The 24,404-nt window shown below is 42.0% G+C and overlaps 2 protein-coding genes across 2 annotated transcripts in view; both read right to left on the reverse strand.

Moving 5' to 3' along the window:
• Window positions 1-315: 315 nt before the first annotated feature.
• VEGFD (vascular endothelial growth factor D) overlaps window positions 316-24,404 on the reverse strand; it is a 38,095-nt gene continuing 14,006 nt past the window's right edge. Inside the window, exons 2-7 of the mRNA XM_041741706.1 lie at window positions 17,150-17,360; window positions 12,542-12,732; window positions 9,258-9,406; window positions 8,440-8,540; window positions 1,812-2,007; window positions 316-991 (exon numbers count right to left, since the gene is read on the reverse strand). Of these exons, the coding sequence (XP_041597640.1) occupies window positions 865-991; window positions 1,812-2,007; window positions 8,440-8,540; window positions 9,258-9,406; window positions 12,542-12,732; window positions 17,150-17,360 (975 nt within the window). The 3' untranslated portion in view covers window positions 316-864. The remainder of the gene's footprint in view (window positions 992-1,811; window positions 2,008-8,439; window positions 8,541-9,257; window positions 9,407-12,541; window positions 12,733-17,149; window positions 17,361-24,404) is intronic.
• Window positions 2,530-3,575, reverse strand: LOC121483301 (ragulator complex protein LAMTOR3-like). The gene has a single exon (XM_041741712.1). The coding sequence runs from the start codon at window positions 3,403-3,405 to the stop codon at window positions 3,034-3,036; it is 372 nt and encodes a 123-aa protein (XP_041597646.1). The 5' UTR covers window positions 3,406-3,575; the 3' UTR covers window positions 2,530-3,033.

Raw genomic sequence — 24,404 nt, forward strand, 5'->3', positions numbered from 1 at the left:
CCAGGGTCCTGGGATCGAGCCCTGTGCCTTGTAGGGCTTTCTGCTAAGCGGGGAGTCTGCTTCTCCCACACCCTCTCCCTCTGTGCTTGCTTGCTCTCTCTCCCTCTTAAATAAATAAATAAAATCTTTAAAAAAAATCTTAAACCTTCTGAGAGCTACTGCCTGGGCTTCCCCTAACTGACATCAAGTGTTGCTGTGCCCATGTCTCTCCCCATCCCTCCCCCTTCTCGATCCCTTTCTCTCTTTAAGATATATTTTTTCCCTTGGCACGAAATTTAGAGTGGTACCATATTAAATAACACAAAATTCCACGGCTTGAATAATGGTGTTTATTTTCTTTAAATACACTTAAATATGAAACGACAGACAGTAGTTCAGTAAACTCAAAACTACAAGCTGGACAGTAATCAGAAAATCAGTGCTGATCATACAAATCAAAATCTGCATAATAAAGAGTCAGAAGAATTCACAAGACAGCTGCATTAGCGAAGGACTTGGAGACTATAAAATTGCCTCGTTGGCTTTGAGTAATCAATTTTATGGCCCCAGTGATTCTAGGATGATCAGACCTTTAACATTCACAAAAAAAAAAAAAAAAAAAAAAAAAAAAAAAAGGTTGCTACAGGTTCCCTCCTCTCCATCCTGCTGTGCAGGGGCATCTTCAGTTGGAAGCCATCTGTCAGTGAACCAGGGAAGCCTCAGCTGGTGTGTAATGGAAGGGTGGTCTGAATTCATTGTGGGACTGGACAAAACAGATTTTTTTTTCTTGTACGTGGGGGAAAAAAAACAATCAGTGACAGCAACTTGGCAAAGCAGCATGCTGTTTAAAATGTTAGGGATGGGGAACTCAGGAACCAAGTTGAGTCAAGGATTTTCTTGACCATGGAGCCCATAGGCAGCCCTTTTCTCCTTTGGAAAGCGGCAGTGCTTTGCACATGCTGGTCTTCCATGCGCACATGTTCTGGTGTGAAAGGGACATCTGTCCTCACAGCTGTTGCAAAAGAAAATAAACATGAGAATTCGGAATCAAGGACTAAATTCAAAGGAATAACTCTGTTCTGATGTGATTAAGTTTTCAACATAAATCTTCCCGATATGTATTTAAAATGTCAGTATAACACCCTGAACAGTTATTCCACATGGATGCAAAAAAGCCTATGAAAGCCCAAATGGTGACCTGTAAGGGTTCTATTTATCAATATATTTCTTGCTGTATAAATCCAGTGCTATCCCCTTCCTCTAAGAACAAACAAACATGTGGACATATACTGAGAGAGATCCAACCAGAGAACCTGCTGATCTGAAACTCACCCTCCAAATAATTGCTTAAATCTCATCAATTAAATTTTTGCGGAAGATCCATACCCAACAACAGCAGGCAGGACTTTCTTTTTCTTTTCTTTTCTTTTTATTTTAAGATTTATTTATTTACTGGGGCAAGGGAGTGGAGAGATGGAGGGAGAGGGAGAGTCTCAAGCAGACTCCCTGCTGGGCACAGAGCCTGGTGCAGGGCTTGATCCCAGGACCCTGAGATAATGACCTGAGTGAAACCAAGTCAGCTGCTTAACCAGCTAAGCCACCCAGGCGCCCCAGGATTTTCTTGGTTTCACAATTACTCATCACTGTATATACTCTTTTGTCCTTGGTTGCCAAACCTCTGTTTTACTATCAATAAAAGGGACTTGGGCACTGCAAAAAAAAAAAAAAAATGCTTTCAGAAGGAATTTCACCAAAGTGAAATTGCATTCACATTAATGGCATTCACATTTGTCAATGAGTCAAATGAAGGTGAAAGTGAAAATGCCTTTCACCTGCAGGTGTCTGCGTGAAATATCTTGTGTTTCTGGCAGCAGCTCTCCAGGCTCTCTCTGCACTCCATGCAACTGCAGTTTTCTGGGTGCTGGATGAGATCTCTGGGACACGGTGTTTTACAGACACACTCGCAACGATCGTCGTCAAACTTCATGTGCGGCCCGCAGAGAGCCAGTTCCTGGAGGTGAGAGTGGTCTAAACAGAAACAGAAAAAGGTTGGTCGGATGGCTGTAGCACGGAAAACGTGGCGTCAAAATTAGTTGTATACTTTCCGTTATTCTAAAATAACTTTTCTGATCTCCCTTCCTGTCGATTTTTGCTCCTAGTCTTTTCACATAGTGGGGGAGATTCACCTCTGATTTCATAATACCAATACTGAGTTCATGTGTTCTTAAGTTTGGGGGAAAGATGTTATAAGCTGAGTATTTTTTTTTTATACTTTAAAAAGTACTATTTTATTTATACTCATGTATGAAAAAAAATGGCTGTACTACTATGTTTACATACATACCAATTCTGGAAACAGAATTCAATAATGAATTACTTCTAAATTTTATAAAGAACACACAAACATTAAAACACTGATTGGTTATAGAAAGCAGAGTGGAGAAAAAAACCATTAGCTATCATTTTCATTAAAGAGCAGCACCCTCTGAAAAGAATCAAATCAATTAGTAATATTCACTTACATTGCAAAATAATATATACATAGAAAAGTTAGTGATTGTACTGATTTTATTACTTTTACTAAGCCATTTATCTTCCTCACACTCAATGCAAAGAAATAAAACAATATAAAGAAAAATATGTCCTCATTATTATTCACAATAAAAAGGGTCTGCTTCATTCTGCAGGCCTGGGCATATTATATAACAGGGAGCACTTAATGGCTCAAGTGGATCAAAGTATCATTTTGATTCTGATCCAATGAATAGAATCTCATGCATATCTGTGACTGGACTAACTCCATGGGAGCTGTGATGTAATGAACCGTTTCTGTGGTAACCCCAGATCTCACTAAGTCAAGAAAAGACCCTACACAAGAAAAGATAACAATCAATCTGTCCATAAATTATAACTATAGGCTCTTTCTTTAGTGTAAGGTGGGAAAAGGGGCCCTTTCTTGAGTACGTGGATACAAGTATTGTTGTGGTCTAAAGATTGCTGGATTGATATTGTGTCTGTTATGATGAAAAGGTTTACGTCAAAATCACAGCCAGATTAAGAAACTTCCACAACTTGTCTCAATTCTTCAAATAACGGAGCAAGTTCCTTTTCTAGGCTGACAATGAGTCCTGTATTGGCACTGCTGCTGGCTATGAAACTCACCACCAAAGGTAAACGATTGAATTGAACCACCTGGTAGGTGTTATAGTAACAGATGATACTTTTATTTTTTGAAAGACCAAGTTTGCTCCCTTGGTCTGTTGCAAGGGCAAAAGTAGATAAGAAACCAGGTCTCAAAGCATGCTCTGGAGCATTATCATTGGCCACTTTAATAACGGGGACTCCATCTCTATCTGACACAATAGCATGGAGCCCTTGAACACTTGGTAATTTTTTATACAGGCATCGCTTTAGGTCATCCGCCATGACGAACCCCTTTCTTCCGCAGGATCAATCTCCACTCGGAGCGAAGCGGCTCGAGTTACTGGCTTTCTGGGCTGCGGTGCTCTCTCCGCCATAACTTCAGGGACAGTTTCAAAGACAAGTCTCCTCGGGAAGCCGTCGTCACATGACTTGTGACCTCCTCCGCGCTCCCGGAAGCAGTTCCTAAGCTGAGTATTTTTGATATGATTTTCAAAGAGATTTTTAGGTTGGTGACTGGTTACAAAATGCAAACTTTCACAGGCAAGTATTAGTAATAAAACATAGGATATCGAGGAATTTTGAGTCTGGTCCTTCCTAGTTTTTAGATGAAGAGTAAAAGAAGGGAGGAACAGAAGTATGGGCATGATCGAAATACACCTCAGACATTCCAGACTGTGGATACAAATACAAAGTGATGTATTTCCTCACCACAGATCACAACGCTGTTATAAAAGATACAACAGTGATGATAAACCTTGATTCCACAGACTATCTGTTGGAAGAACACGTTCAGCTGAGAGGAGGGCCTGAGAAGTTTTAGACACACTTAGTTGACAGCTATTTCTTCTAGAAAGTGTACACAACAATTGGGTAACTGCTACTCCATGTCCAATTCTGATCACCAAGTTGAAATTCGGTGCAGGAAATGGAAAAGAAGAAACTTGGGAAGAACGTGACTGTGACACTTTAGCATTCTTGAATGTTCTGGAGGCAAGTACATGGTGAGTTTCTTCCCCAAACCTGCTTCTCTCTAAATCTGCCTTGTTTAGGGAATGGTGCCATCACTCCCGACTCACCTGCCATATTGGGTCTCATCACTTTGTGCACCCAGTTCTGCCATCCTGACTTTGTTCTATCATTTCCATCAACACTGCCACCACCTCAATTCAGTCAGCACCCTAATATTTTTTGTGTAGATGGCTGTCACAGATCTTGCCACCACAAGTTTTATTTGTGCAGATCTGCAGATGCAGATCTAATCACATTACTCTACTGCCTTAAGTTCCTTAAAAGGTTCCCAATAACAGACTGTTTTCCCAACCAGGGTCATATGAGAACCTCCATGATGGAGACCTTACTAATCTCCCAGACTCATCTTTCTCCCTCCGCCCCCATCATATATACCTGTGTTCCATCCATACCAAATTATGCTACTTTTTGTTCCCCTGATATCCCAGGGTCTCTCAGCCCCATGCTTTTGGCCTTGCCCTTCTCCCTGCCAGTCATCTTTCTCCCCAGGTATCTTTCTCAACTTCTACAAGTTTAGCTAAATGCCCTTACCCTGTGCATATTTCCATCCTGTCCTTTCTTGCACTGCTTACATGTGTCTATTTCCTCTATGAATTAAAAAATACTGAAGGTTCTTGGAATCAGATATCATCATTCTGACATAAAATAGGCACATGACAAATGTTGAGTTCATTCGCTGTAGTAAAAGGGTCCTGAAACAGGCTGATGTAGGAAGACTCTGAAGAATCCCGTCCATTGTTCCAAGACATTGGGTTAAACCACATATTCTTGTCAATATCTGACCACTGACAGTATATCAAAATGGCAATCTCATGTTGTCTAATCGCATAGTTTTAATTGCTCTGTGACTGATGGTATTCAAGGAACCACATGGAAAGGGTGTTGGAAGGCCAGATCTGGGGGAGATTCTCAGAATTGCATGAAGAGGAAAAAGGCGAGCTTTGTAAGCCATATGTCGATGAGGTATATGCCACTTTGGGGCAGGATGAGAATAGATTGTTCCCATTGGCTATTCTTTCCTGTTTTGTCAAAGATTAATTGACCACATACCTGAGGACTCAGTCCTGGGTTTTCTATTCTGTTCCACTGATCTATGTGTCTATTTTTGTGCCAGTACCATACTGTTTTGATGACTATAGCTTTGTAATATAACTTGAAGTCTGGAATTGTCCATTGATTCACAAATGGATAAAGAAGAAGCACTACAACACAATATTATTCAGCCATAAAAAAGAATGAAATCCTGCCATCTGCAATGACATCGATGGAGCTAGAGAGTATAATGCTAAGTGAAATAAGTCAGTCAGAGAAAGACAAACACCGTATGATCTCACTCATATGTGGCATTTAAGAAACAAAACAAGCAAGCAAAGGGGGAACAAAAAGAGGGAGAGACGCAAACCAAGAAACAGACTCTCAACTCTAGAGAACAAACTGATGGTTATCAGAGGGGAAGGGGGTGGGGAGGAGGGAAACGGGTGACCGGGATTAAGGCGTGCACCGTCCTGATGAGCACCAGGTGATGTACGGAAGCGCTGAATCACTATATTGTACACCTGGAACTACTGTTACAGCGTATGTTAACTATATTGGAATTAAACTAAAAACTAAAAACAAAACAGATCGTTAAAGGATATTTAAGGAGCTCCTAAAAGACTTGCATGAATCACAAGGTGGCGGTAGAGATTCATTCAGACCATTTCAGATAGAACCAATGCCCTTCTTCTGTAGTTCAGGGAAACACAGTCCGCTAGGTGTTTGCTGAGCTACAGAAAGGTAGTTAGCAGTGGCTGGCTTCAATCCTTATAAGCATTAACTAAAAGTAACAGAAACGGGGGGCACCTGGCTGGCTCAGTTGGTAGAACCTGTGACTCTTGATCACAAGGTCGTGAGTTTGAGCCCTACTTTAGTGTAGAGGTTACTTTAAAAAAAAAGTAACAGAGACTGTGTGTAGGAGAACTGAGTGAAACAGCAACTAGCTAAGGGTCATACCCTGAAGCGTCATATATTGATTTCCACCCTAACAAGGTTGAGGATGGAATACCATGAGTTCTGTTCTCAGCCTTGTCTCTTTCATCATTTTTTATCAACAAGTTCATGGATTTTTTTCCCAGGTAAATCCTTGAGGAATTTAAAATATAAAATCAGGACCCTCCAATTTTTCTTTTTTGGTATTGTTTGTTTTATTGTTTATGACCTGAATCCAAAAAGATGAAATTAAACTGGTCTTGGATTCGCTAACCCGAATGTGCTCATTCAGGGAAGAGAAGTCATTGTAGGTGTAGAAAAGGCAGTTGGCTTAATGGCCACATGTGTGAAAAGGGTGTTTAGTGAACAGTAAGCTCAGTATGTCATGAGTTTGACGAGGCCACTGGAGAGGTGACGGTGATCTAGCTACCCCATGCCTCTCACTTCCATCACTGCTGCAACTTCTCCAGAAGTCCCCTGTCTCCTTTCCTGCCCCGGGCCAACACATCTTCTATCCTGTCACTGGTTGATTGTGTTAAAATTCTAATTGGTGCTGCCATGGGGCACCTGGGTGGCTCAGTCGATTAAATGTCTGACTCTTGGTTTCAACTCATGGTTCGTGATCTCATGGGTCATGAGATCGAGTTGGACTCTGTGCTCAGTGGCAAGTCTGCTTGAAGATTCTCCCCCTGCCCCTCCAATTCACGCATGTTCTCTCTCTCTCAAATAAATAAATCTTTAAAAAAATTCTAATTGGTGCTATCACTCTCCTGCTTGACCCAGTTGAGGGAGTTCCCTTTGCCCTTAGCATCACATCCAGTCTCTGGGACAAGATGCCCAAGGTCCCCTGTGAACTCCTCCAGCTTCCTCTCTCACATCTACCCAGCCCCCTCCCGTTATGTTCCCACCACGCTGAACTTTTTTCAGCACCCTGACATGCTACCTTCTCGTACTTTCAGTCCTGAGCACTCATGCTGCCCCCACTCAGAGCACTGCTCTCCTTCCGCCCCACTCTTCCCACTCTCAGCACACACGTGCACCAGTTGAGTCTCTCCCCAGGATATCTCATTTATGAATGTATATTGATCACATGTCAAAATGATACTATCTTGCTATGTTAGATTAAATAAAATATATGAAAATTAAATGTACTTGTTCCTTTTGACCTTCTTCATGTGAGTACCATGAAATGTAAGTTACACATGTGACTCTCACTGTCATTCCATTGATTGGTCCTGTCCTAGAGACAGAGATTCAGGTTCAATACAGTTTACTAACAACAAGAGTGTGCCCAGGGTAACTGTGCTGCCTCGGTGGGTGGCAGGCTTCCTCATGACCAAGGTCTTTTCTAGCAGAGGATAATCTGAACACATGGTGGAAAGGATGTAGATGACATTCAAGACTTGCATGAACTCTCATGAAAACGATAAGAAGGAAGCCGAGAGACAGAAGTCTAGAAAATAGAACATTATTTACGGTTTCTAGGACATTATTCCATAGAGTTTAGTCCTTACAAAGTCTTGCTTGGAGATCATAGTTTAAAACAAGCAAGGTTCGAGGTGCATGACTCCTTGTGATTTTTTTTTCAGTGGAATCCTGTCATGTCCTCCGGGAAATAAATTCTAACAACGCATTCATTTTCAGCCAAATAGTCATCATCAAACATCACAGCATTATGAGTTCTGAGCAGTGATGACATGTGGTCCCCGACTCCTCGTCGCCCAATAGCTGGCCATGTTTTGCTTTTACTTTGCCCTAGTTTCAGAAAAAGTTTTCTCCTACTCCCCATTTCTTTTTCCCAAATAATTGGCCTGTTTTCACATGCCACAGTTGAAAGAAACCAATAAGTCTAAAATTACTTTATGTTCCTGTGAGGCTTCTATACAAATAAATTAGTAAAATGTGGTTGACTAGTGTTTAGTTTTGAAGTAGCTTTCATGAAAGGCTACCATCGCCTTTCAAATCCAGCGTTGTGAGATGTTCTAATCACTGGGTTTTTCTTTAAGATTAAAAAGCAGAGCCGTGCATTGGTAGACTTACTATATAATGAAAGCACAGCGGGCTCTGGAATCTGACTGCTTCTATCACTCTTAGCTGTGTAATCTGGAGAAAATTACTAGGTATCTTGGTGTGTCCATTCTGTCATTGTAAAAAAAAAAAGGATAATAATAGTACATTAAGGATTGTTGTGAGGAGTAAATGAGTTAATACATCTAAAAGGCTTACGACATTGCCTGGCCATAGTAAGCACTCAATAGATGTTAGTTACAATTGTCATTTTTATTATTACTATTTTTATTTCCTTACTGTCATCATTACCTTCCATTCCAACGAGTGGATTCTCCTCCTGTAAAACACATTTACATTTGTCGCTATCCCATAGCATGTCAACAGGACAGAGTTGCTTGGAATGGGAACAGCTAGGAAAAGAAAATAACAAACCAGATTTAAAATATTTCAAGGGCAATCACACCTTTGGGGCATTTTTTTTTAAAATGCTGAATACATTTCTGAGTGGAGAATAGTGATGGTTTTTAAGGAGCTTAATTCATATTTATGAACTGTATGTTATTAGATAGTAATTCTGTAAGCACAAATATTCCATTTGGAAACTAAACTGTAATTTTGGACAGTTATCATCTTTTTAAGAAGATTGCTTTTAAAACTGTGCAAATTAGCTGTCAACAGAGCTTATTTGCCAAAAGTAAACATTGTCCTAACATAGCTCTTAAGCACTACCTTTTTAAAAATGGAGATAAGGGGTGCCTGGGTGGCGCAGTTGGTTGAGCATCTGACTTTGGGTTTCAGGTCAGGTCAGGATCTCAGGGTTGTGAGATGGAGCCCCACATCGGGCTCTGTGCTGGGCATGGAGCCTACTTAAGATTCTCTCCTCCCTCTCCCTCTGCCCCTCCCCTTGCCCTGCTTGCATGCACTCTCCCTAAAAAATTAATTAAATTAAAATAAAAATAATTTTTAAAAAGAACAAAGGTGTCTATAAGTAGACCTGGTGAGTTCATAACCACTGAGCTTTGTGGTCTTACCGCCATATACATCTAACACCTAAAATAATGAAATATTCTCCACACACAGCTTTAGCAAAGCAAGAGCAAGTGTAAGTGAATACAAGAAAGGCTTACTGATCTTCTTCTGGGATCTGGATGGATCTTCTGATAATGGAGTATGGATGGCGGGGAGCCGTTGGCAAGCACTTACAACCTGTATGGTTGGCCACCTTAACAGGCACTAATTCAGGTACTGAAGTCAAAGGCACTGATATCTCAAAGAGCTAGAGGAGAGGAAGAACCATAACACATATATGTATTTAGATGCTAATTTCTACAGTTTGCATTTTTGCCTTTGTCCTCTATGGTAGTGACTTTAGCAAAGCTGTCCATTAAGAAAGAACTAATAAGGTTAAGGGCTGGCATGATGGAGAGGATCTTGCGCTGGGAGGCAGGAGCCTGGGGGCTTATGTAACTTTAGCAAGTATTTAAGCTTGGCCAAATCTCTTACCATTCTGGTGTCACTGGTACCCCTGTAACAGGCACTTGGTCCTTGCTCCTATTTTAAATTTGAGTGTAAATTATAAGGACTAAATGAACTTACAGCTATGAAGTTTCTTTGAGACCACAGTAAACAGATTATCGTTCAGAACTATTTACTTATCTCTTCTCATACCATCTCCATTGAAGGAATAGTTTCCTGTCCCTTGACTTTGGACTTGGCTATGTGACTTGCTTTGGCCATCGGGATGTTAGCAGACATGACACATCTACAAACTTGAACTTGTGTGTGCTTCGGGGGCCCATTTTCTCCCGCGGATGCTGTAGCCATGAGAAGAGCATGATTTAGCAGGTATGCTGGCCCAAGGGATGGGAGATACAGGGAACAGACCTGCAGTTAACCTGTCGCTTGCAGTTAGGCCCACTCAAAACTAACTGAATCTTAAATGCAGGGGTAAGACTAAATCACTATTGTTTGAAACCACAGAGTTTTGGGGTGTGTATTATACAGCATTACATAGTAATGACTGATACAAGATCATCATGCCCAACCAAATAATTATAGGTAACATGAATATCATTCCATGTTTCTATATGCCAGGTCCTGTTCTCTATTCATTCATTCACCCCTTATAACAATATTCTAGCGTGGGTTTTTTTTAATGTCTCCACCCCTAACCCTATAGGTGAAGAAACAGACGTACAGAAAGGTTATATAACTTGCCTAAGGCCACATAACTATTGATTGGAAGAGTGGGGATTTGAACCCAGGCCATCTTCTCTGGAGCCAGAGGTGATACTCTTAAGAATATGCCTTATTACATTTTAGAACAAAATTTCTGTGACCAGAAGAAGCAAGGTGGGATCTTGGCAAGTACAAGTCAGAGAAATGTCAATTACTTGGTTTCTAGAATGGTTCAGATAAATTTGAACTTGATTTTAGTGCTCTGTTCATTCAATCTCCACTCCGTGTAGTCCTTACTACACAGAGTATTCATTTATTCACTGTGTTTCAAAGATGTATTTAATCAAATAGTCCATAACTTTGGAGTGAGAGGTAGTTTTTTTAAACCACTGTTAAAATGTTCAAGTGTGCATATTTGGAAAGAAAAACTGCTGTGCACTTACACTTAAGTACATTCTTTAAAACTAATCATCTGTTGAGTCCAGCAGTCAAAATAAAATACTCAACTCTCTATTAAGTGCAAACAATCCATTAAAGTTGTGTTTATTCTGACCTTTTGATATGAAATGGACCTTCTATGAGTCTAAGTAAGAGAATGCTTTTAGAGTGTTTACTTTGCATAAACTTCATCTTCTTGCGAAATTTTTCAGCTATGCTTTAGGGAATAACATGGTCATGAACCAAAGCCTCTTATGTTATGCAAGCTTTGTTTCTACTGACAGTTGATGGTTAGCCATACTTATGTCATTTTTCCCCCCAACTGTCAAGTAGTTAGAGGTCAGAATTTTTACAAGTTCCAAGATTCTCTAAAAGAATTTAGAAAAAAAAAGAAACTTTTGTGGGATATTTTAGGGGGGAGGGGGAGCAAAATTCAGGATAAGCTAACCTATTACCAAACAAATCAGCATACCATTCTTTCCATCCAGTTAAGATAATTTTCCTCTTAAAAAGGGGGGGGGGAGGATGCTTGGGTGCCAGTTGGTTAAGTGTCTGACTCTTGATTTCAGCTCAGGTCGTGATCTCAGGGTTGGGAGATAGAGCCCCGCATTGGGCTGTGCACTGGGTGTGGAGCCTGCTAAAGATTCTCTCTCTCCCTCTCCTTCTGCCCTTCCCCTTCCTCCTGCTCTCTCTAAAAAAATTTTTTTAAAGATTATTTCCTACCACAATATAGTCGTTGCATATGTAATTTTATTGTTCCACCTCTGTTCACAATCACAAGGAGAACAGATTGTGTAGGTTAATGTGACAATTAAATGAACCCATCAACATGCGTGAGGAATTTGCAACACAGAACCAAAAGGAATGCAGTTGGACTTCTAGGTTTTTAATGTTTTCCTAAGTTTATTATTACTGCTTTTCAGTGCAACATTTATTACATTTGACAACAATACGGTAGTGATAGAAAAACTTATCTACTGGGCAAAAGAGATGTTATAAGCTGGAGAGGGAAGAATTATTTCTTTCATGGGGACTAGAGAATGATTTTCAAAGATCTTTTGTGCTAGATATGCTCCATTTGCCCTCCCAGAGATGCCATCCTCTCTCCTTCCTCCCCCACTGGGTCTGTGTCTCAAGACACTGACCTCTGTGGCTGCACCTATAGGTCCCCTTGCCTCCTCCACCCCTTGCCCCCGACTCCTTGCAGCCACTCCTCCAGCTGGCCCAGCAGCCCTCTTCTCCCCTTTCTCTTGGGGTTCCTACAACTGCTCCAGCCCCCAGCCTCTTCGGTCCAGGGATGGGAACGGCTCCTGCTTTGGCTACCGCTGGGCACTTGAGCACGCATCCTCCTTCCCACTTCCCTGCCCACACCACCCAGGTCAACTCTTCTCAGTGGCTCCACTTGAGCAACACAGAACTCAACGAATGTGCAAGGCAGCCCCACTCTCTTCCTTCCTTTTATCGTTTGTTCTAGTAACTCCCTTGGGATTTTCTGATTCTTGACATCATGGCACCAGAGAGACAGGAGCCCATAGGAGTTCAGGGTCTGGAGTCCCACAGACCTGGATGTGGGTCCCAGCTCCACCACAGGTTAGCTCTCTGAGCTCAGTTTCCTCATCTCTACAGGTAGGAGGAGAAGAGGATAGATACCCTGTTAGCTTGCTCCGGGGGTTAAGTGAGATGAGGCCCGCAAGGCCATTTCCACACGGTGCATGGCAACGAGCCTAGCTGGGGCTGTCAACACGCTTGTCCCGGGGGGGCTCTGGAGGGGCCACACCTGCCGATGCCCCCGTACCTGTTTGGAGACGTAGGAGGTGCTCGTGTTCATACAGACGAGGCTCTCCTCGTTGCAGCAGCCGCCGCAGCGGAACACGTTCACGCAGGGCGGCTTGAAGAACGTGTCGGTGCTCCTCCCCAGCTCGCTGGCCACCTCCACGCACGTCTCCCGGGGGCTGCACTGCGTCCGCTGCCACTCCTCATCTATGACTGCGACAGGACGCTCGTCGGCACCGGCTCAAGAACCGGCCCGGCCATGCCAGCACCGGCCAGTGGGCTGCCGGGCGCCACCACGGTCACCTTGCCCGCTCGACGGATACTTTCCCCATCGCTCCTTTACCCAAAGATCGGTTCCAGAAAAAACTGAAACCAAAGTCTGGGCTCCTCCCCACTCACACGACACCTTCTTTGGTGAAGATCACTGTCTGCAGTATAAAACCACACCCGGGAGGCTCCCCGGGGGTCCCAGCGGTTTAGCACCGCCTTCGGCCCAGAGCTGATCCTGGGGTCCCGGGATCGAGTCCCGCGTCGGGCTCCCTGGATGGAGCCTGCTTCTCCCTCTGCCTGTGTCTCTGCCTCTCCCCCTCTGTGTGTGTGTGTGTCTCTCATGAATAAACAAATAAGAATCTTAAAAATAATAATAATAAAAAAATAAAACCACACCGGGTGCATCTGGAGGAGCTGGCCGGAAAGGAAGCAAACGGAAGCAGGTAAAGAAATGATGCGTGTTATCTAGAAGCAGTTTAAGGACACAGCTGGAAGGTATTCTTTTCTGCTTGAAGTCAGGTGTGGATGGGTCCTGGCACCATCAAGAAATATATTTCTGGGGGCACCTGGGTGGCTCAGTTGGTTAAGTGCCTGCCTTTGGCTCAGGTCATAATCCCAGGATCCTAGGATGGAGCCCCATTTCCGGCTCCCTGCTTAGCAGGGGATCTGCTTCTCCCTCTCCCTCTGCCCCTACCCCTGCTTGTGCTCTCTCTCTCTCTGTCTCAAATGAATAAATAAAATCTTTAAAAACAAGAAATATTGGGGCAGCCTGGTTGGCTCAGCAGTTTAGCACCGCCTTCAGCCCAGGGCCTGATCCTGGGTCCTGGGATCGAGTCCTGCGTCAGGCTTCTGCACGGAGCCTGCTTCTCCCTCTGGTGTGTCTCTGCCTCTTTCTGTGTGTGTCTCTCATGAATAAATAAATAAAATCTTTAAAAAATAACAAGAAATACATTTCTGTTGGTTGCTTAAGTAACTACCATAGGATTCAAAGCGGGCCAATGACACTAATGGAAATCTAAATGGAGCTCATCTTTGCTTCGAGCCAGGGTTTTTTTCACTCGCCAGGGCCCAATACCGATGTTTATGTAAAAAAAAAAAAAGAAAGAAAGAAAGAAAGAAAGAAAGAAAGAAAGAAAGAAAGAAAGAAAGAAAGAAAGAAAGAAAGAAAGAAAGAAAGAAAAGAAAAAAGGAAGTAAGCCAGTTCATTCTGATGGCACAAGCCATAATCTGGCCATTCTAACTAATTTGAGGGAAACCAGAAAAAGACACCAGCCTCTGGGAATAAAAAGATCACATACTTTCTTGTAAAACACTACTGGCTTTTGTCTCATGGTTTATTTTTAAAAATGGGATTCTGACACTTTGATACTCAGAGTTGTAGAGCCTTTCTGCAGATGTTTTGGGAAATGATTCAATTTTATGATAAAGACAACTCTAAAGACCTTCTTTTAGCCTCGCTGTGCGACTGTGGAGTTTGTCATATGTTGGAGGTGGTGGTGAAAACCTCCTGTGGTAGGAAGCTTCTAAACTGACTCCCAGTGATGTCCACCTCCCGGTGTGCACACCCTTGTACAATCCCCTCCTCCCTGGGGGCTGGGCCCAGTGACTTGATTCTCACGAAGAGAATACAGAAAAAGGGGTGGGATGTCACTTCCATGATTAGGTTTAAAAAAGACTGTGACTTCTGTCTTGCCTGCAGTCTCTATCTCTCGCTGCCACTCTCTTTCTCTTGCCTTCTCAACTTGTAGGCGTTGATGAAGCAAGCCGCCCCGCTGGAAAGGTCCACATGGCAAGGAACTGAGCACAGACTCTGGCCAACAGCCCGCGAGGAGCTGAGTCCTGCCAACAAGCCCCGAGTGAACTGGGAAGTGCATCCTGCCCCGATTAAACCTTGAGATGCCGCCTGCAGCCCAAAAAAGCCAGTAGTGTCTTACAAGATGACACCTTGACTGCAGCCTCTGCAAAGACCCTGAAGGAGAGACACTGGCAAGGCCAGGTCTGTATCCCCAACCCACAGAAACCGTGAGATAAAAACTGTTGTTCCAAGCAGCTAAGTTTGAGGGTCATGTGTTTATACAGCAAGAGACAAACTCTTCTCCATTTTTACCCCACCTTCACATTTGTGCTGGTCTCTCCCCACATCATTCTGACTTCCCCCAGATGTGAACATGTTTCCACTAGAAGGGACAAAGAGAACTTCTGCTTGAAGTCTACAGGTACGATGTTATTGTTGGAGATCTGAGCCTAGTGTCTAAATTATTCCCTTATAACACCTTTCTGTATCTTGACTCCCCCACACACACCATCTTAATATTCCTCAGAAGTCACTGAAAACACAAAAGACGAGATGTTTGGCTGCCTGAGAAACATTGCATATACTACACCATTTGCCTTAACTCTGTTTTTTCATCATAAAATCTTCTAGCCCAAGAGACCTTTTTAAGTTTCTGATTATGAATATTTATATAAAGAGCCTACAGGCTGTAACCATAAGAGATAAATTACCCAATTAGGTATTAAAACGAGTATTACTTAATTCACTGTTATTAATCATGAATCCTGGGGAAAACAAGTAGTCAACTTATGAAAACATTCTCTGTTTAAAATTCTACTTAAATGTTGCTTTCCATTTGCTTTTTCGTAAAACTAAGTTTTGAAAGTTGGAGTGATAAGATTTTAATCAAAATTGTGTGGAATTAAAAAAAATTGTGTGGAATTATGACCAATGCACTGCTTAAAAGTTTCATAACTCTGCTATTTTTTCCTACTGTCCAGCAGGGCTGCTCTGCTTCAGGGAATCACCCCAAAATCCATGACGAGAGTTGATAACAAATAACAATTGGTGTAACGCATCGATTTGATTATTTACTGCTTCTAACTTAGTAAATAACTTCAGATGATCCCCCCATGTAATAAGAGACATTTTGGAGTTGGCAAATTTCATATTTTTATGTTTAAAAAAATATTTTTATTTTTTTATGGTTTTCTCCTTAAAGAATGTCAATGTCACTGACTTTTCTTTTTTAATCACCTAATCTTGGTTGTATGGTAAATGCTTGTCTATCTCCATTCTCACAGAGTATCTCCAAGCTCACCTCAGGCTTTCAGATAGGGACCCTGGTTAAAGCCTTGGATCTCTAGGTGAGGTCTGGCTCCTTTGTTTCCAGTCTGTGCTAATTCACTACACAGAAACTAGAGCTTCAAACCTTTGGCTAAAGTGGGTTCTAGGCCAGGGTGCCAATCATCTCAACTCACCGAGACACACAGTCATACACACATGAGCACAAAGAATCCTCCTCACACTCAGGCCTGCAGTGCTGCCGAGAGATTTATCCCAACTATGCACAGCCTCCCCTGCAGCCGACAACAGTGGCCTGTGCAACATCATCATCTTTTTACAGGAAACAAAGGGAAACAAAGACAGATAATTCTAGAAAAAAGAAAATAATAATTTTGGCTTGCTGGTCAATTTGCATTATGTGACAGATATAATCCATTACTCGACAATTGTATGTTAATCAAACCTCAAATGCCAAATCAACAAGGCCACAGTGGCTTCTTGTGTTCTTTTGCTATGCCATCCAAAAAATCAAATGCCTAATCAGAGGCCACACAACTGTGTTTGGCAAGCTTCGTTCATTATGGCATAGTACATACACAGACAATGGTTTTCTTATAAAGAACCTCCATACCTTACCAGGGAACAATCGCCGCCGTCCCCCTTATTTCAAATTAGGTCATTTCCTACCTGGAGTTTGGATTCTTTTGTCTAGAGGGTTCCTCACCTCCATCACCTAGTAATCTCAGTATGCAATATTACAATTCAGCTTCCAACCTCTACTTTTCATTTTTACTTAAAAAAAATCACAGAATTTTCAAGAAATAAAAAAGCTATGCCTAATTTATTGGTTTTTGTCCATGTAGGCACGGCAGTAGAATGCTCCTTGCTGATGGACACTGAGGTTGTTTTATGTTTTTAAGTAAACCCAATGATTTCTTAATCCAATGATTAGGGATGGTCTTTCTGGGTTCGTTTTACATTCACATCTCTGTGTTCAATATATTTCTGAATTTTGAAGTGTTCTTTTGTGTCTGTTTTAGATCTCAAAATCATATTGAATATATTTCTCTGTAGAGTAAACATAGGAAACCAGGATTCTCTGCTGACACCAAAGCTCTGAAATCAAAGACACCCTTTTCTTCTCCCGGACACACACTAGCCCTGCTCAAACCTTTGGAAGAAGCTGGTGCATGTGTTGGTATCTGATAAAGAACAAGAATTGCTTACATACAGACACACACATATGCATGCAAGCACATGCATACACACTTACACGTGCATGTGCATGCACACACCTACCTTTTAGGGTTTCAATGTCATAGAAAGTTGCCGCAAACCTGGTGGCCCGATGGGATGCTGAGCGAGAGTCTGTGCTGGTCAAACTTTTGAGCTTCAGTCGGCATCTCCAGAGCTTCCAGTCCTCGAAGTGTGTGATCCGCAGCAGTTCTTCCAAACCAGAAGCTGCCCTAATCTGCTGTTCAGACCGCTCTAATGTTGACCGAGATGCCCGCTTTAAAAAAAAAAATACTGATTTCAAAGCCAGTTGCTGAAGTTTTAGTTTGTCTTGATAACCCTCATTGCTGACACTTCAAGATGGAAATAGAGCTGAAAAGAAGTTAGGGAGATTATTCAAATGTACACACCAGTATCTAGGAAAAATACTAGTTAGTATTTTTGGTTCATATTCTGCTCATTTATGACTGAATCAAAGCAATGATTCCCCCTGGGTTCTCAGGACATTTAAAAACAATATCATACTGGGTTGAATGGTGGACTTCAAAATGACATGTGCATGTACAAATCCCCAGAACCTAGGAATGTGCCTTTATTTGGGCAGAAGATCTTTGCAGATGTAATGAAGTTAATGATCATGAGATGAGACCATCTTGGATTATCCAGGTGGACCCTAAATACAAAAACAAAATGTCCTTATGAGAGACAGAGAGGGAACATGGACACAGAGGAGGTTTTGTGAAGACGGAGGCAGAAATTCAAGCAATGCAGCCCTAAGCCAAGAATGGCTTGGGGCCCCCAGAAGCTGGATGAGGCAAGGAAGGATTCTCTCCAAGAGTCTTTGGAAGGAGCACAGCCCTGCCAACACCTTGATTTCACAATTCTGGATTCCAGAACTGTGAGAGAATATATATCTATTGTTTTAAGCCACTTACATTGCGGTGATTTGGTACAGCAGCCACAGGAAACTAATACAAATTTTAAGATCATACTGTTTTTGTGACAGGAGCCAATGACAGTTGCTTTTGTCCCTGTTATCTGAGAAACTGATCCACAATGTCCTGGGGACCCTGCCTGTAGTCACACAAGAAAGGGAGTTTTTTTTAAAGACCATGATAACCTGAATTTTCTAACTTCTAACATTTTTTTTTAAAGATCTGTTTACTATTTCAAAGACATTGTTCTTTCTGATAAAATACACTTCTGAAGTTCATGTTGAAAATTTGCTTTCCATACATTTGCACAAATTGTACTGACACAACATTTGTGAGACTGCCAATACAATATTTTCAAAATAGTAGCTGAATTGTTTAAAATAAGGATACACAATGGTACATACATACAATGAAACACTATGTGGTCATCGAAACCAGTGATGGAGATGAATACTGGGACAGAATGAATTAAGATCCTCCCGGGACCGTGTTGGAGAAACGATACAGTGGTCTATTGTTAGGGACCCCGATTATCTCCTGCCCAGCCTGTGGTTACTAGATCTTTGTTTTCCTGGGCAGCTGGGATATGTGGGCTGAGGGGATTTTTAGAGCTGGGTGAGGGGCGGAGTCGAGGGACTGGGGCAGCTGCAGGATGGTACTGAGGAGGGTGTAGAGAGAGCTGCCTGCTGCAGGGGAAAAACAGGTGGGCAAATGGGACCTTTAGGAAGCTTGATGTTGAGTGATATGATGTGCGCCCTCCTCCACTGCCCCTCAAACACTTTAATTAAAATCTGCATCATTCATCTGTATTTTAGGAGTAGGATTTTTTTGGTTGTTTTTAGATATGATGGTGGATATTGAGTGTTGTCCAAAAGTGGGTGCTCAGAAGACCAAGTGTGGTCCGAGTCATACATGTATGACTCAGTTATGATGTCTTTTTGATTTATGTGTGTATAACACACATGATATATGTATGCATATATAAAAAATTACCACTGTTCATCATATATGTAAAATTACAGATGTATAAAAATATCTGGAGGGATATATATGAAAATATAAACAGTGGTTCCTACTTTAGATCAGAGGCTGTGGAACTACAGCTCCCTGGCCTAATTCAGCCTGCTGCCTGTCTGTTTTATGAATAAAGTTTTATTGGCACACACCACGCACATTCATGTACATGTTGTCTATATGGCAGGGTTGAGAAGCTGACAGAGACCTTCACAGCAGTTTGAATCTTGAGGCCATCGTCCTTTTCAAATTTCAATTCTTTATCTTTTCAGGCATTATGTTCTTCATTATTCCACATATTACACTGTCTCAATTCTATTTTCAAAATACTTAACAGACATACATTGGAGCCTTATAATGATCTTACAGGTCTCTTAAATGTGCTTTCATATTTATATGTTTTGTTCTCCCTTCATCTCTCTTCAACGTGTTAAACTAATTGGTTCATCTTCCCAATCACAAATTCTCCAATTGTGTGAGTCTAGAGTTTGCTTTGGTAAGCTTTTTTTTTTTTTTTAGAGTTTTTATTTATTTATTTATTTATTCATGAGAGACACAGAGAAAGAGGCAGAGACATAGGCAGTGGGAGAAGCAGGCTCACTGTGGGTAGCCGGATGCGGGATTCAATCCCAAGACCCTGGGATCATGACCTGAGCCGAAGGCAGATGCTCAACCACTGAGCCACCCAGGTGCCCCTGCTTTGGTAAGCTTTTCATTTCTATCACCAGTTTTCTAATATTATAGATACTTCCACTTCGTTCTCCTTTCCATCTTTTTGTTTCATTTCTGTATGTTTCTCCTAATGTCTCATTTTATCTTATGAATATTATTCCTTTCTTCCTCTCTTTGATGGTCCTAAATACACTTATTTCTTCAAATTACATTTTAACTTCATATATACGACTTACATCCTGATTATTAATTTTACCAGCTGTCTTTCTTAGCAGTAATTGCCTGTCTGAACTTTGGAATTTTGTTTAGTAGTTTCACCTTCATTGGGAGGTTTGTTTTTCTATTCTTTCTTCACTTAGACATTGCTTCTGTATCCAGGGAGCCGATGAAGTGTACTCATGGGGCGCATTGCCCACTGAGGTTGAAATCTTGGTGGCCTCCACCTTCCAGACCCAGAGTGCATCTGTTCTACAGCTTTGGGCTTCATGTTTTTTGAAAGTTTATTTGTATTGAGGGATAACTGACATACAACTTGGTATAAGTTCAAGGTGTACAACGTATTGATCTTTTCAGCTTGATGTATTTGATACCATTTCTTTTTTTTTAAGATTCTATTTATTTATTTGAGAGGGAGAGTGAGATCACAAGCAGGGGTAGGGGCAGAGGGAGAAGCAGACTCCCCACTGAGCAGGGAGCCAGACTTGGGGCTCGATCCCAAGACCCCGAGATCATGACCTGGGCCCAAGGCAGATGCTTAACCAACCTAACCACCCTAGTGCCCCTTTGGTATCATTTCTGCAAATGTTTGCCATCTGCAGATGTTCACCACCATTTGATCAATTTTATATTTTACCTAGCATGGCTATGGACTAAAAAAGATCTCAAAACATGAATTGAGAAGGTCATCTTGCTTGGAAGTTCAGATATGAATGCGTGTGTATTTAATTAAAGTGGAGAATCTTGAACAGGCTTCTAAGCTGAGGGAAAGAGCCAACAGAGAGAAAGGCACTGAATACATATGCAGGAGAGATCAAGCAGAGGGGTTGGTTTGACCTAAGTCCCAGAGATGAATGGATGAATGGATGAGAGGATCATCCTCTGAAATAGGTTCACAGAGAACAACATGGGTTTGCAGACAGCGAGACTGCTTGGAGCCTACGATTTCTCATTTCTCTGTGAAGTTTAAGTCAAGGCAATTTTGGGACCCCTGGGTGGCTCGGCGGTTGAGCGTCTGCCTTTGGCTCAGGTCGTGATCCCAGGGTCCTGGGATCAAGTCCCGCGTCGGGCTCCCCACAGGGAGCCTGCTTCTCCCTCTGCCTTTCTCTCTGTGTCTCCCATGAATAAATAAGTAAAATCTTATAAAAAATAGATAAAGGCGTTTTTTGGGAGCGAGGGGAGGAGGAAGCTTGAAGAGCAAAGATAGGGTTTGTGGAATAGGCATCAAATTTAAGCAGCAGTCGTCTAGGAAATCTGGGGATGAAACTGCATAATTGCCCACGTCTCGAAGCAACACAGAAATGCAATGATTCTCCATTAGGGCTCATTTGTCAATAGCCTCTCTTTTCCTGATTATCCATTGCCTCTTCTGGTTGGACAGTAATCCTACTTCATGTTCAATGTAATCTTTGAAATAAAATTTTGTTACATCATTGCTTCCACATGAAAATAATGAAACCAATCAAACTGCTGCTTAAATGTTTTAAGAATCGTACTAGACTGAAAGGACTTTTATTTATTGAAGCAAATTTCATTCAACACCACCCATAAATACAGAGTGATGTGTGTTTTCATAGTTCCTACAGGTTTCAATTCAATCTCAGAAATGTTTTTAAACTATCCAAGGGAGAACTCAGGAGAAAATATCAAATCTCTGGATTGAATGAAAGGCACTGAACGACTCATAACACTTGCCTCATCATAAAAAAAAGTGCAGTGTTTACTCAAATACCAGAGTTACTTAAGCATGCTTTAAGCCTCATAATTTAAAATAGAGTCTGAAATAGCTGAGAAATTGCAGACAGTCATTTTGCTATTACAAGCGCAAGTACTAACCACTCAACATCAGCAGAGACCTGACGACTAATTCATCGGGGGGTACATCTCTAAAGGGTCAGGAACGGCTGCTGGTTTCCAAAAGACTTTCTGCACTGGCTGATTTTTGTATAATTAACTTTATGTGATCAGCTTGGGTAAGGCAAAACTTAAAATCACAAAGTGTAAAATATCATCCCAAATATATATTCACACCATTGATTTCAATAGTTTTAACTACCAAACACTTGCCAAATAAATTGCTCATGATTTCTTCCTCTTTTCTAGGGGAAGTCCTCATCAAAACTAAAATAATTAGAAAGCACTGAGCAGAGAGGAAGGAAGCCAGGCAGGGTTACCCGGGGTCTGCTTTTGGTTACAGCAGCGCCTTGTCTTTATGTGAGTGATAATTAATCCAATACTATTAGCAATTTCACTCCTAAATAACAAATCATTCTCTGATGTCCTGGCTACCTCAGCCAGTTTCTAAGATGTGAGGCTTAAAGTCTTTGTAACAAGATTTTACCCTTCTTTCAATGTGTACTTTTTTCTTTTTTCTTTTTTTTAAGATTTTATATGTTTATTCATGGGAGACACAGAGAGGTGGCAGAGACACAGGCAGAGGGAGAAGCAGGCTCCCTGTGGGGAGCCCAATGGGGGACTTGATCCCAGGACCCGGGGATCATGACCTGAGCCAAAGGCAGAAGGTCAACCGCTGAGCCACCCAGGTGCCCCTAAATTCCCTTTTCTGCAGTCCAGTAGGAAGGGTAACCATTTCTCCTTTTGCTAATTCCCAAGTTCACATGGCACTCTCCCCTGAGGAAGCAGGAGAAGCTCCACAGCTCAGGCTTAGGGATCTGAGCCAAGGGTATCTAAAGTGGCAGGCAAGATGTCTGGAAAGTTATGGTGCCTCGGTTTCCCGGAGGGATTTGGAAGTGTCCATGTTGTGGGGAATCAAAGGCCTCCTGAACACCTGCTAATTTAAATTCTAAATTGCTGGCCCCTCTCCTCCTCTAAAATATCTAGTCAAGTAACACATCCAAAGAGTAAACAGAGGCATGATTTGGGGATATCAAGAAGCCATGCTGAAAAGAACAGCGGGAGGGGCACTCTGGTTGGGAAAAGAGCCAGGTGAAGGGTGGGAAGACGGGCAGATAAGGTTAGGGAGAGGCTGGCACACGAAGAGGTACCACTTCACATTCACCAGGATGGCTCTGGTCGAAAAGACTGACAGCACACCAAGTGCAGTCCCCACACTGTCGGGGACTTGAGCCATGGGAGCCCTCTTCCACTGCCAATGGGACTGTAAAAATGGTGCTGCCACTTCGGAAAAGAGTTCAGCAGTTCTTTAAAAAGTTAAACCTAAATTTACCAGACGACCAACCCATTCTACTCCTAGGTATTCCACCAAGAGACAGAAAATAGATTATTGGCTGGGGCCAGGCATGGAAATTAGGGCTAATTATAAAAGGGCACGAGGGATCTTATATAGATGATGGCTGCACAACTCAGTAAGTCTACTAAAAATCGTCGATTTACTTAAAACAGGTGAATGGCTTAAGTTTTCGTGTATGCAGATGGTCTATCGCCCTAATTGTTTAAAACTGAAGGGAGGAAGGACTGGAAGCTTGAAGGCCAGGCTGCTTGTACCAAGACAAGAGGCAATGGAAAACCCTGGAGAACTGAATATTACTGGACATCCATTTTATTGGCTTGTTCTTTTGTTCATTTCTTCTTGCTCTGGCTTTGTTTTTTTTGTTTGTTTGTTTTTTTGTTTTTTTCTTCTTGTTCTGGCTTTGGTCCACGCTGTTCCCTCTGCCTGGAGTCCTCCACTCTCTGTCCAGCTAAATCTTTCTTAGCCAGGTGTTACCTTCTGAGGGAGACCTCCCCCACAACTCTCACCCCCGCCTGGGTCTGATCCCAAGGTCACATGGATTCACAGCACCCCATTTCTTTCCTTCTCGGAGCTCACCACCACTGACACTAATGAATTAGTTGGGTCATTACTTGCTCAGTGTTTGTCTTCCTCACTGAGTTGTAAGGGCCACGCAACAGTAATGACATGTCTTATATAATGTCTTATTCAAATAATAGCAATAGTAAGAGCTAAATAAAGATTTATTAAAATATGAAACAAATTGAAATATGAAAACCACTATAGAAAATCTAACCCTAGGGGGGCGCCTGGGTGGCTTAGTGGCTGAGCCTCTATCTTCCCCTCGGGTCATGATTCTGGGATCCCGGGATCGAGTCCTGCATCAGGCTCCCAGGAGGGGAGCCTGCTTCTCCCTCTGCCTATATCTCTGCCTCTCTCTCTGTGCCTCTCATGAATAAATAAATAAAATCTTTTAAAAAAAAGAAAAGAAAACCTAACCCTGGGATTATTCATTTGTTCAAACTACATCACTTATCTTTTAAGTATCTTTCTCCAAGTGTCCTCTTTCCAAGTCCAAATCCAAAGTCGCTTAGTCCGTCAAGCTTTCTATGATGTCCCTAACTTATACTATATTATTTATGAACACATTGCATTTCCCTTACTAGACTGTGATCTCCTTGAGGGTGGAATATAATTCTGCTTCATCTTTTTTACATAATAAGCACTTAGCAGATATCCGATGAAGAAACTGATGAGTAATATACACATACATGCAAAGAGCATGACAAACAGC

Source organism: Vulpes lagopus, chromosome X (genome assembly GCF_018345385.1).
Source record: "Vulpes lagopus strain Blue_001 chromosome X, ASM1834538v1, whole genome shotgun sequence".
NCBI classification, from domain to species: Eukaryota; Metazoa; Chordata; class Mammalia; order Carnivora; family Canidae; genus Vulpes; species Vulpes lagopus.

Coding starts and splice junctions, on each gene's coding strand:
- LOC121483301 (XM_041741712.1), bottom strand. CDS start 3,405: ATGGCGGATGACCTAAAGCGATGCCTGTATAAAAAATTACCAAGTGTT.